General features: G+C 40.4%; 1 protein-coding gene across 2 annotated transcripts in view; it reads left to right on the top strand.

The window, feature by feature from the left end:
* The window catches only part of LOC126771441 (apoptosis-resistant E3 ubiquitin protein ligase 1), a 32,677-nt gene extending 20,191 nt beyond the window's left edge, over window positions 1–12,486 (top strand). For both annotated transcript variants that reach the window (XM_050491318.1, XM_050491319.1), the window contains exons 3-14: window positions 6,742–6,950; window positions 7,152–7,291; window positions 7,614–7,754; window positions 8,593–8,701; window positions 8,968–9,155; window positions 9,218–9,416; window positions 9,489–9,844; window positions 9,909–10,086; window positions 10,150–10,295; window positions 10,800–10,943; window positions 11,128–11,301; window positions 11,378–12,486. In XM_050491318.1, the coding sequence (XP_050347275.1) occupies window positions 6,742–6,950; window positions 7,152–7,291; window positions 7,614–7,754; window positions 8,593–8,701; window positions 8,968–9,155; window positions 9,218–9,416; window positions 9,489–9,844; window positions 9,909–10,086; window positions 10,150–10,295; window positions 10,800–10,943; window positions 11,128–11,301; window positions 11,378–11,896 (2,503 nt within the window). In that variant the 3' untranslated portion in view covers window positions 11,897–12,486. The remainder of the gene's footprint in view (window positions 1–6,741; window positions 6,951–7,151; window positions 7,292–7,613; window positions 7,755–8,592; window positions 8,702–8,967; window positions 9,156–9,217; window positions 9,417–9,488; window positions 9,845–9,908; window positions 10,087–10,149; window positions 10,296–10,799; window positions 10,944–11,127; window positions 11,302–11,377) is intronic.
* Window positions 12,487–13,023: the final 537 nt, after the last annotated feature.

The following is a 13,023-nucleotide window of genomic DNA, read 5'->3' as shown; positions in this document are numbered from 1 at the left end:
AAAGCTGGCGTTTAGTGATAGATTTTCGGAAATTAAATGATTGTATAATGCATGACAAATTTCCCCTTCCGAATATAAGTGATATATTAGACTCACTTTCAGGAGCTATTTATTTTTCTCAATTAGATTTAACACAAGCTTATTATCAAACGAAGCTAAATGCTGACAGTAGGAAATATACCGCATTCACAACACCGTCTGGCCAGTATCAAATGACCCGTATGCCTATGGGTTTGAAAACCAGTCCTGGTTCATTTTCACGCTTAATGACAGTAGCAATGTCGGGACTTAATTACGATAAATGTTTTGTATATTTGGATAATTTAATTTGTTTCGGAAGAAATTTAGATAGTCATAATAAAAATTTGTTAGATATTTTAACAAGGCTTAGAAAAGTTAATTTAAAATTAAATCCTGATAAGTGCGATTTTCTTCGAAAAGAAATTTTATACCTCGGACACGTGGTATCAGCGGACGGCATTAAACCAGATCCAGAAAAAATTAAGGCGTTAATTAATTATCCGGTTCCTAAAAACGTAGACGAGCTCAAACGATTTGTAGCCTTTGCGAACTATTATCGAAAGTTTATTCCGAATTTCGCCCAAATCTGTATTCCATTAAATGATTTATGTCGTAAAAATGTAATATTTAATTGGGATAAAAACTGTCAAAAATCATTTAGTACTTTAAAAGAAATGTTAATGAGCCCTCCAATATTACAATATCCTATTTTCGATTATAATAACACATTTATACTACAGACAGACGCCTCAGGGTATGCAATAGGTTCGATTTTATGTAATGCTGATCGTAGACCAATAGCTTACGCCAGTCGTAGTTTAAATAAAGCTGAACGTAGGTATCCAACGATTGAGAAAGAGCTTTTAGCGATTGTTTGGTCTGTTAAATATTTTAGACCGTATCTCTATGGACGAAAGTTCATTATAGAAACAGATCATAGACCCTTAATATTTTTATACAATATGACAGATCCTTCCAGTAGATTGTTAAAATTTCGGCTAATACTTGAAGAGTATGATTTTAAGGTTACTTATGTAAAAGGGTGTGATAATGTAGCTGCAGATGCATTGTCACGCATAGAAATTAGTAGTGAAGAATTAAAGGCGATGAATGATCATATTTTGTCAGTACTTACAAGGGCACAAAAGAAGAAGCTTGATGAAAAACCTTGTAATTCTACTTCGGTTTCTAATATTTCTACTGACGATTGGACTGATCACCCAAGAGTTGTAGAGATGTTAAAACTACCGAAGTATTACACGGAGTTGGTATTTGTGAATGAAGAAGAATGGAGAAAGTTTAAAAAATGCGTATCATTAGAGCGTGGTGATTATGCATACTCGTCGTCAAATCGTACAATTTTTGTGAAACTGTTTACCCAATCCCAGTGTACACGAGCTGTCTCTGTGAGGGAAATGGAATCATTTTGTATCGATTTAAAAATAAATACGTTATATGTAATAAAAGATGAGAATAATTTTCAAATAATTAAAGAGCTAGCTCAGGTTATTAATAAAATGCGTAAGTGGTCCGGACCCCGTTTATGCGTAATTAAAGGAGTTACAAAAATTATAGACGACGATACGAAAAGAGTTATATTAAACGATTATCATATCCTGCCCACTAGCGGACACGCAGGAATAAGACGTATGTTAAATAACATTCGTAAAAAATATTTTTGGCCAGGATTAGAGCATGATGTTAAGCTTTTTGTAAAAAAATGTAGTAAATGTCAACGTTATAAATATTTAAATACCATAAAAGAACCTATGACCATAACGGACTGTGGAAATTCAGCTTTTGATAAGATTTATTTAGATTTGGTAGGTCCATTGACAAGAGATAATAATTATAATTACATTTTAACGCTCCAATGCGACCTCACCAAATATGTCGAGGCATATCCGATAGCAGGTAAGGATGCGCGCACAGTAGCTACAACTCTAGTAAATAATTTTATACTTAGATATGGCATCCCTCGGCAGATCGTGACCGATAGAGGAACTGAATTTATAAATTCTACAATGGAAGAGGTTTGTAAAATTTTAAATATAAGTCAATTACAGTCTACAGCCTTCCACCATCAGACCTTAGGATCACTTGAAAATAGTCATAAACATTTAACATTTTATTTAAGAATGCAAGTTAACAGTCATAGTCAGGAATGGAGTTCATGGATTCCTTACTGGTGTTTTTCGTATAACACTTCTGTACACTCGAGTACAAAATTTACTCCATACGAATTAGTGTTTGGCAAACAATGTAACTTACCAAGTAATCTTAGGTCGACAATAGATCCAATTTACAATTTTGATGATTATGCAATAGAACTAAAATACCGGTTACAAAAGTCACAAAATGATGCTAAAACAAACCTCATAAATTGTAAAACTTTAAGAAAAATAAAATATGATAGAAGTATAAACCCAGTGGAGTATAAACAAGGAGACTTAGTATTGGTTAAAAATGAAAATATTAGCAAACTTGATCCATTATATTTAGGTCCATATACAGTTGTTAAAGATTTATCACCGAATGTTGTAATTTTAGTCAATGGTAAAGAAAAAACTGTTCATAAAAATAGGACAAGACTTTATGTTGAATGATCATTAAACATATTGTTTATTAAGACTTGTGATTATGACTGTACCTATTATGATATTTGATATTAAATTTCAGCACTGCATTATTATACCTTTGTTTACATATTTGTTTTATTTTGTTTAATTATTATTATATTCAATTTTATTTTACTTTTTCATATTGTATTTTGATTAAAAAAAAATGTTAATGTATCCAACATTTTTTTTTGTTTGGTAGGGCATGTAGTGTAGTATATAAGCAGCTGACACATGGTATTGAGAGCAGTAATAAATTTATCTTCAAACCTTAAACATCTACTTTATTTACCTAGTCCCGTCCTTACAATATATTGCAAATATGTTTATTATTTCGATCGTACATAATGGCTAGTTAGTAAATATATTGCTTATTCGCTACCAACATTCTGAAATTTAAAAACTATAACACAATAAAAATATTTCTTATTTACTTGATACTGAATAATAAAGAAAAAAAGTAGTATCTTATAATAATGGATAAGATATATTTCATTCCAATATAGAAAAAAAATAATCACACTAATATCGAGACAGTTATATAAAAGAGGAGCGTTAGCAGAATTACGAGAAATTTGTCGCTAGCTGGTGAAATCTTGGCGTCGTTTAATTCAGTCGTTCACAGAACAACCCAATAATCCTCCTTATCCATTGTATAAGTTCTTTATAAGTACATCGTAATTCCACCGTTGTGTACTAGATGGCGATATAAAATAATTGTCATATTTCTACATCGCGATGACAAGATTTCCTACCTTTTAATATATAGGGTAAGAAAGTTTTCAAATATAGCATGGAAGACAGTGGCATCTAAGTGTTTTATAAGTTAGTAATCATTTTGTCTTTTAATTCAACTGAAGTAAAATTTTACAATTTTATAAAAAATGAGTTGTGTCTTTAACTTCGTCCTTGAAAATCTTGTATATATAGAGATTGAAATTATTAATTATTCTGAATCAAACTATATACGTTGACATTGGATGTAAGGTTTAAGACTTCTTTCGAACACGGTTTGAGTTCGATTTAAATCCATTCATTAGTTTTCACTTGATGATGAGACAGATAGACATTTTAAAAGATGTATTTTGGTTTTTGTAATAACATTTTTCCCATAAATAAAAAATAACGTTATTCATTATGAAGAAATACGGTTGCTGTGTTATACGAGTATGTTATATATGTAGATATTAGGGTTTCATTTGTTATATCATTGTTCTGTAACGACATTGCAAAGATAATAAAACATCAAATATTATTTAATGTACTATATTCATCTCAAATTCGCCAGTAAGCGAGAAGCTTCAACGTTTCTCTCGGCGGGAACAAAGGAATACCGGCTAAATAGTGTTGGTAAATGTATGCCAAGTTGTTCTCGACCGAGATTTCTCGTCTCTGTTTACGCGGGATCGCACTTCTCAAGGAACCGACCAAGCCAAAGATATGCGTGTTGAATTCCATTTGTTGACGAATGACGAAAACGAAAAAACGACGAAACGAAAATTTGTCGACGAACCACCTGCCAATGGGATACTTTTTTATTGTGTCTCTTGTAAAATACCAATTTTATCAATGGATACGCAAATTAAGCTCCATTATAGTTTCTTTTTAAGTAATTGTTACATGATTTGAACCTGCACCACACTGGTTAAACGAATGTGCTCGGCCAATAAGATAATACATGCGTTACAGCGGTTACTTTGGTTTTGATACGACATAGTTAAGCTGCTTAAATCAACTGGGTCCGCCGAACAAAACTTGAAAAAACCTATCAACTGAAAGACTCGTTTTCCCATGGACTCATGATGAAGGACTTAACCAAGAGCAGTGCGCCGAGGGCACGGTGGGCATACACTGATACTCGATTGATATAATGTTGAGTAATTTTTGGTTTAAAATTATAAAATGATGATTTGTATCGAAGTAATTTGACACATCGGGTATCACTTTTATATATGAAATTTTTATGAACCATTACATTCAACGTTTCTATGGTAATATTCTACGTAAATGTGTATTTTCCCTTCGTTTTATTTCGCGAAAATCCTTCAGGACGGTCGTAAAATAAATCCTACTTCAAAATTATTTGCACTAAACGGCTCCCTAGCTGTGCCACATAAAAATATATTCTTGCATCTTTGAAACGTACTTTTATTTACATAAATCTGCACTGACATTATAAATGGAGAAGTAACTCTGATGAAATTTAGAATTAAACCTATGTCCTTAACATAGGTAACTTTTTTATATCTAACACCTATCCCCTAATACGGGGCGATAACTAGACATATACAATATAAAAGTTACCAAGTGACTGCAAAATATCTTTGTTTTATCTTGCTTTGTAATATAGATGGCTCCCATACATCACAATGAACTATACGAATCATTCTTTTGTTTGAACAGAAACCGATAAATACACAATACCGTGACAAATATTGGATGAACACGAGAAGTAAATAAAAACATGTAACACAAAGTTGTCTTATCGGCAAGGTCAATTCATCGTTCCTTGGGCAAAATATAGACATACCCGAAAATGCTTCATTGTAAGCTCACTTGATATTCACCCCAAACGAATCGGAGAAAATCAGATCGAATTTAATTATTAAATAATGCACCATTAAATGGTCAGTCGCCTTAAACTCGTACATTTACGCGATAATGAAGCCGAATTCGTAAGGCTTTTTAATCCGCCCCGTTATTTGACGATGTAGGAGCAATTAATATAAATGAACTATATTATTATTTTGAACCAAAGGTTTGTCACAATTGTGAATTTTGGTTTATTGGTAATTTCGTCTATCAGGACTGTATCAACTCCTTTTAGTAAATTTATGTTTAATTCACATTATCTTATTATATGGACTAGTTGTTATTATAACAGTTATTCATAAATTTTTCATTTACGAGCATCTGCTACACATAGACATATTATAATTTTAATTCCTAACAGGTAAATATCTCACGTCATATAATTCTTTTTTTTTTTTTTTATATTCGCCGGGAGGGCAAATGACTCTACTCTACCTGATGGTAAGTGGTAGTAGAGTCAAAACGCGATGACGGCCAGTATAGACGGGAAAAACGTTCTGCACTAGCCGCCTTCGCCTTGCCGGCCCGCAAGATGTCTCTTCACGCCTCGTTTGAAGCTGCTATCTCATGACGCAATTGTAAAGGTTCAAGGGAGTTTGTGACATTTACGTCGCCAATAATGCGTACTGCACGTCGCTGCAACCGGTCCAAGGCCTCCAGTAGGTACTTAGCGGAGCTATCCCAAAGGTGCGAGCAATATTCCACGCAAGACCGTACCTGTGTTTTGTACAGCAGGCACAGTTGTTGTGGCGTGAAAAAACGCCGCACCTTGTTCAGAACTCCGAGTTTCCGTAAAACTGTTTTTATAACAGCCTCGATGTAATCCCTTGGACTAAGGTCGCAGCGAACGTCAATCCCCAATTCTGATTTAAGTTGTCTGTTGCAAACCATCTAACCTATTATATCCCCTATACCTGCATTTACTTCAAACACTACTGCTGTTCACTACAATTACGCGTTTTGTTAAATTAAACCACACATTACTTGATGAGAAGACACGCTTTATTGAAATTAGCTTTGACACTATATTATTTTTTAATGTCCAATGTCAGTGTACAGCTTCTGACATATGTAATGTATTTAGTATAAGAACCCCCTAGAATAATTATTTTACATACTTTACTATTAGACATTTGCATTTACTAGGTGCTGGTACAAATTTCACGGTGTAGATACCCACCCACCATCACTTATTCTACCGCTAAACAGCAATACTTAGTACCTTTGAGTTCCAGTTTGAAGGGTGTTTGAGCCAGTATAATTACAGACACAAAGGACATAACATCTTCGTTCCTAAGGCTGGTTGCGTATTGGCGATGTGAAAGGGTAATTTTTCTTACATCGCCAATGGCTATAGGCGGTAGTGACCACTTTACATCAGGTGGCCCATTTGGCCGTCCGCCTACCTATTACATAAAAATCAAGTAACTTTATAATAATTGAGTAATAGTTGGTTATTACCCAGAAGACTCTGATCAAAACTTTTATTGCCTGTACTGATCCATTACAGGCTTCTCAGCTTGGACGTTTCCTCCTTAGAAGATGTGTACTGGTTGGAAGATACGACCGCCAGACACGTGATCGATCCGAAAGACTTCAACGCGTGGTCCGCAGCGAGACAGAGTTTGCCAACAGGCAAGGAGGCGCTCCAGTCTCTCAAGTCGGACTTGTGGAGTGCGGTCGTTAAAAATAGCAAACATCAAGATGCTTGGACTTGGGGTAGGTAATAGACAGATTATCAAAACGTATTCCTGTTATTAAACTTTCTCCCTCATCAGCAGATAAAATAAAGCTGTCTTCGCAAATATTTGCAATATGAATTAATTTAAATTATAATGCAAATATAATTTAGAAAATTTATAAAGTTTCACCAAATAAAATTTTGCTGAACCGCGAGTAAATGTTTTTCTTTTTTTGCAGGTGGCATGCTAGTAGTCTCTATCTCAGTATGCGGGCTGGTCACTTTGGCTGCTATGACGCAGCCTTCACTGGCTCCTGAGGCTAAACATTCTCTTCTGCAATATGTCACTGGAAAGTACTTACATCCACCAAGTTGTAAGGTAGAAAACTTGTTGATAATACCATCACAGCACGTCTTACTATAAAATATCTTTGTGGGATTTTCTCTTTAATGCCAATTTTATTCATAATTCACTAAGATATTTTCAATAGTATTGTTATAGTTACGGTGTATAGATTTAAGCAACGAATTGCTCAAAAAAAAACATTGAACACAGAGCTACGTTAATTATCTAGTAGTTTTGGTAATAACAGAGAAGTTTCGCCAAGTTTCAAAGTCAGTTCTCCAGAAACATTTTACCAATGCAACACAAATAAAGAAAATCAAATATGCATTATTCGGTAATATTATGATATTTCCAGGTGGAATGGGGTTGGGAAGAACCCCAGGCTGTTGGAGACACGATGTGCTTTACAGTGTTCTGCTTCCAACGTAATGGTCAGCCGTACCCCATATGTGACACTGATGAGCTGGTTGTCAATATTTCGCACGGGACTAGGAAGGTAGGCTTAGATGGGTTTTTGGGAAATTGAATTTTTTGTCAGAAAAAGAGTACTTTGGGACTCAATTATTAATTTAAAAGAAATAATTAAAAAAAAGAATAAGGAATAAGAAATAATTCTTATATAACGATTTTGCAAATATATATATAATGTTATATGAAGGCGGACGAGTAAATGGGCCACCTGATGGTAAGTGGTCACTACCACCCATAGACATTGGCGAGGTAAGAAATAATAACCTTTCCTAACCTCGCCAATGCGCCACTAACCTTGAGAACTGAGATGTTATGTCCCTTGTGCCTGTAGTTACCCTGACTCACTCACTCTTCAAACCGGAACGTAACAATACTAAGTATTACTGCTTAGCGACAGAATTTATGATGAGTGGGTTGTACCCACGGGCCCGCAAAAAGCGCTACCACCAGATAAAAATTAAGCAATATTAGACAATACTTGTAAATCCTCTATGATAAACTTAGTTTTACATATGATCACTTTTCAAATAACGAATGAAACAATTCTTAATTCAGTTGTGTTTTTTTGTTTTTTTACCTCAGAACTCTGGTCATTTATAAATTGAATTGGAATTATATTTTTGTTTGAGAGTACTTGCCGTTTTGTCTCGTTTTAATTTAAAGAAATATAACAATGACGGTGAAAAAAATAGGGGATGAAATGTTTTGTGGGTTCGAATTTTATTTTAAGACAATAAGAATATAATTAATTGGAGATAAATAATTATATCTGTTGAAGATATGACAAAAGAAATACTATTTTAATAATATAATTGGGTCAATCTTGAGTCACTCGAGTGTATACAGTGATGGTCGATGTCTAGATAACGGCGGTAGTGGAGCTCGGCTCGGGGGACCCGGCGAAGGCGAACATCGCGCGCGTCAAGTTCACCGTCCGCACGGCCGGCGTGTACATTATTAATATATTAATAGGTGAGTTCGACGCTTTACGCCCCTTGCTTTATGTAATACTAGACTCTTAAGTCCGGATCGATTTTTAGCAATACGTCAGGTGGAATGTAAAAATAATTTCAAAAATTCCCGCGGGGTCGCTTCCCGAGAGCAATGTTAAGCTTTATAATGAAAGAAAGCTCTCAGTCGGGACGCGGTCACTCGAAACGTTTAGTTCCGACGTCCGAGGAGGCCGCAAATAACCCTCTCGGGCAATAGACCGACAATGAAGCGTCGTGCGTGCGCAGGCGGGCAGGTGGGCGCGGGCGGCCCGTTCCGCAAGTGGTTCCTGGCGGGGCGCGTGCAGGCGCGGCGCTCGCGCGTGGGCCGCGCGCACGGCGCGCTCGTGTGCACGGCGCAGCGCGCGCGCCACCTGCACGTGCACCCGCGCGACCGCTTCGACAACCCCGCCACGCTGGACCGGCCCGCCGACCAGGTACGTAGGCGCGCGTACCGCGCCGCCCCGCCCGCCGCGCCGCTACAGCGTGCCGTCCGCAGGGCTTCTCCGTGGAGCTGGCCCCGCTGGGCGGCGCGCCCGAGCCGGCGCTGGCCGCGGCCGCCACCTTCGAGTACGACGCCGTCAACCAGCGCGTGAGCCTGGCGCTCTGCTTCCCACGCGCCGGCGTGTTCCGCGCCGCCGTCTACTACGAGCGCGTGCCGCTGCTCAACGGGGAGTTCGACTGCATCGTGCTCACGGGTACGGCGGGGTGATCTCTTTTGCAATAGTGGCGGTCGCGATAGAAACTTAACCTCGACTCGGTGCCGGCAGCGGGCGACGCGGCGTCGGTGCAGCGGCAGCTGGGCGCGCGGCGCGGCGCGTCGTTCGAGGCGCGCGTGGTGGGCGCGCGCGCGCGGCGCGTGCTGTGCTGCCTGAGCGCCAAGCAGCTGCTCGTGAAGGACTACATCCTGCGCTTCATCCCCAAGCGCATCACGTCGTTCCGCCTGTGCCCGTCCACGCGCCTGCAGCTGGCGGCGCGCGCGGACGGCGCGGGCCCGGCCGGCGAGCTGACGCTGGACGACGGCGTGCAGCCCGCGCTGCGCCTGTGGAGCGCCGAGCGCGACCTGCTGGCCGCCGCCTTCACGCAGCTGCTGCTCGCCAACTGCGGCGGCGAGGACGGCTTCAAGGTGAGCGCCGTCGCCGTCGCCGCCGCCCCGCCCGACCCCCACCTGACCGCCCCGTCCGTTGCAGAACAAGCAGGACTTCTTCTACAGCGAGGTGCGCAAGGCGCACGCGCGGCACCCGCACGAGAAGCTGGCGCTGCGCGTGAACCGCGCCGACCTGGTGCGCTCGAGCCTGAAGGCGACGCGCCACTTCACGCTGGCCGACTGGTGCAAAAACTTCGACGTGAGCTTCCAGGGGGAGCAGGGTGCGTATCGACAGGGAACCGGATGGCACGGGGGGCGCGGGAGTGACGGTATGTGTGTCGCAGGCGTGGACTGGGGCGGCGTGCGTCGCGAGTGGTTCTCCCAGCTGTGCGCGCAGCTGTTCGACGCTAAGTTCGGGCTGTTCGTGTCGTGCCAGGACTCTCCGGCCGGCCTCGTGCACCCCAACCCCGATCGGCCGCCGCACCTCAAGGTGAGTCCCGAGCCCTCCCGTAATTTACATCACCTTGGACGTGTTTTCTTGTCCCATGATTTGCATAGTATTCATTTCTTTATTCGTCCTGAAATTACCCCATAAATCCAGCAATAATATTTTAGTAGTAGTAGTAGTAGATTTATTTTAATAAAGTACTAACTACTACTACTACTACCATCGCTGCGAACAGATTTTATCGAGAATAACCGAAAGAAATTATTTTTATCTAAAAAATAAAAATGATTTCTAAAATATATATATATTAGAAAGCATTTTTATCAATTGACGAGTAAAAATTAAATCCTGAAAGCGATAGTAAAAAACTCCCAATTTATGGTATATATATTATGGACCAAGTAATAAATTGGACCATTTCTCATACTGCGCGGGCATTTTTTATAATGTCCTATTAATCACTCGGTCCATAATAAATACAAATATAATATTTATTCTTATTATTAATTTATGAATCTGGCGGGCGGGCTATGCGCGCGGTTCCAGCTGAAGCACTTCGAGTTCGCGGGCAAGATCATGGGCAAGTGCCTGTACGAGAGCGCGCTGGGCGGCGCCTACCGCCAGCTCGTGCGCGCGCGCCTGGCCAGGTCCTTCCTCGCGCAGATCATCGGCCTGCGCGTGCACTACAAGGTGACGCGCACACTACAGTGTGTCTTCAGTGTGTTACTTCATGCAGACATGTTTATATTTATACGTCTTTAATTCGATATCAAAACCTGCATTGTTATCTCTTTCTAAAGAGATTGGTAGGAAACTATTGATGTTCGGTGTATTTAACTTTCATATTATGGATATTGATTGTTATTTATTTCAGTATTTCGAACAAGACGATCCCGAATTATATTTGTCCAAAATTAAATATATTCTCGAAACGGACCTGGACGCCCCGGATTCCCTGCCGGAGATCTACTTCTCGGACGACGTGTACGACTCCACGGGAAAATTTATCGAGACCCGCGACCTCGTGCCCAACGGTGCCTCGATACGGGTCAGTGCCGACCGACGCTCGAGGGAGGGGGGGGTGTAGGGTGAGCTCGCAATTAACGTACGTAGTGCGCCGGCAGGTGCGCAACGACAACAAGCTGCAGTACCTGGACGCGCTGGCGCAGTGGCGGCTGGCGGCGCGCTGGCGGCCCGAGACGGACGCGTTCCTGCGCGGGCTGACGCTGCTGGTGCCCGACAACCTGCTGGCCATCTTCGACGAGAACGAGCTGGAGCTGCTGGCGTGCGGCACGGACGAGGTGTGCGTGTCGGACTGGCGCGCGCACGCGCTGCTGGCGGGCGCGGGGCGCGACTGGCAGCGCCGCCTGGCGTGGCTGTGGGCGGCCGTGGGCAGCTTCAGCGCCGAGGAGCGCGCGCGCCTGCTGCAGTTCACCACGGGCTGCGCGCAGCTGCCGCCCGGCGGCTTCCAGGAGCTCAACCCGCGCTTCCAGATCACGGCGGCGCCCACGTTCGGCGCGCTGCCCACGGCGCACACGTGCTTCAACCAGCTGTGCCTGCCCGACTACGACTCGTACGAGCAGCTCGTGCGCGCGCTGCTGTGGGCCATCAACGAGGGCGGCGAGGGCTTCGGCATGATCTGACTCCGCGGACCTATCATTCTTCTTTCGTTTTGTGTTACCGTTGAGTCCAGTATGTATGCCATTTATGCGAGTATTTGTTTCAACGTGTTTGCAATACTTCCCAAAGATTATAATATTTTTTGGAGTCCCTAGCTCCGATAACGTTACGTTACACATGATTTGCCAATATGGCAAATGGAGAATTTGATAAAACGGTCTATTAATTGTATTGGACAATAATATACGAGCAATCACAATGTCGCTGTGTGACAAATTTTATTTCGGGCATAAAATAAAACAAAAGCATTTGCTGATGAGATATTGATGCCACTTGCATTGTTCATAAATTCGAAACTATTTTGATAGGACTAGAAATATTGCTCTCTCTGCTGAGTCTTTGGAGTTAAAGAAGTCTTAGAACTGTCAAATTAGAAATTATGTTCAATTGAATCGAGACCATAACTAAAATTGCTTAGAATTAATATTTAATGTAAATAGAAATTTGATCTCAAATAAAAACAAAACATGATTATTGCATAGTTGGACTATCGATATCGATAATATCGAGTGTTAACTATTGACAGCACTATGTTGTGATCTGGTTGTGTGAAGGAAATGTTAACACATTAGTATTATTTTATTTTTAATCAATTTTTATAATTGATTAATTTTTTTTAATTTTATAGTTTACTTATCTGTTAAATGTTTATACATATTAATTTATTTATATAGTTAAATTTCAACAATATGATCTCTCACTAGTCGTACTGAAAATATCATTTATTGTGGTAAATAAATTATTAAATTATAATAACGATATGAATCAGTATTTTTACCAAAGTAATATTTTTTTCCTTCTAATGTTGCACAGTTCAGCGATGAAATGAATGGTTTTATTAAAATAAAAAATATATATAAAAGCATCACTATTATTAAAGCCAACCCAGAGAGTGAAATATTTGGCTGTGGGTAAACATAGTTTTTTTGTACTGGTAACATTGGAAACCATAGAAAATAATTAGATAAGATCCATCCATCGTAAATATCCGTCGTCTGGAATTGAAAGCGACAATAATGCCGATCCGTCACGTAGGGCACAATCGTCGCTTGGCTTCTTTGGCAAGAACTTATTAACGAGTAAACGATTT

The sequence above is a fragment of the Nymphalis io genome, chromosome 10, assembly GCF_905147045.1.
Source record: "Nymphalis io chromosome 10, ilAglIoxx1.1, whole genome shotgun sequence".
Taxonomy (NCBI): domain Eukaryota; kingdom Metazoa; phylum Arthropoda; class Insecta; order Lepidoptera; family Nymphalidae; genus Nymphalis; species Nymphalis io.
The sequence above is the reverse complement of the archived record's forward strand: the minus strand, read 5'-3'. Positions and strand labels throughout refer to the sequence as shown.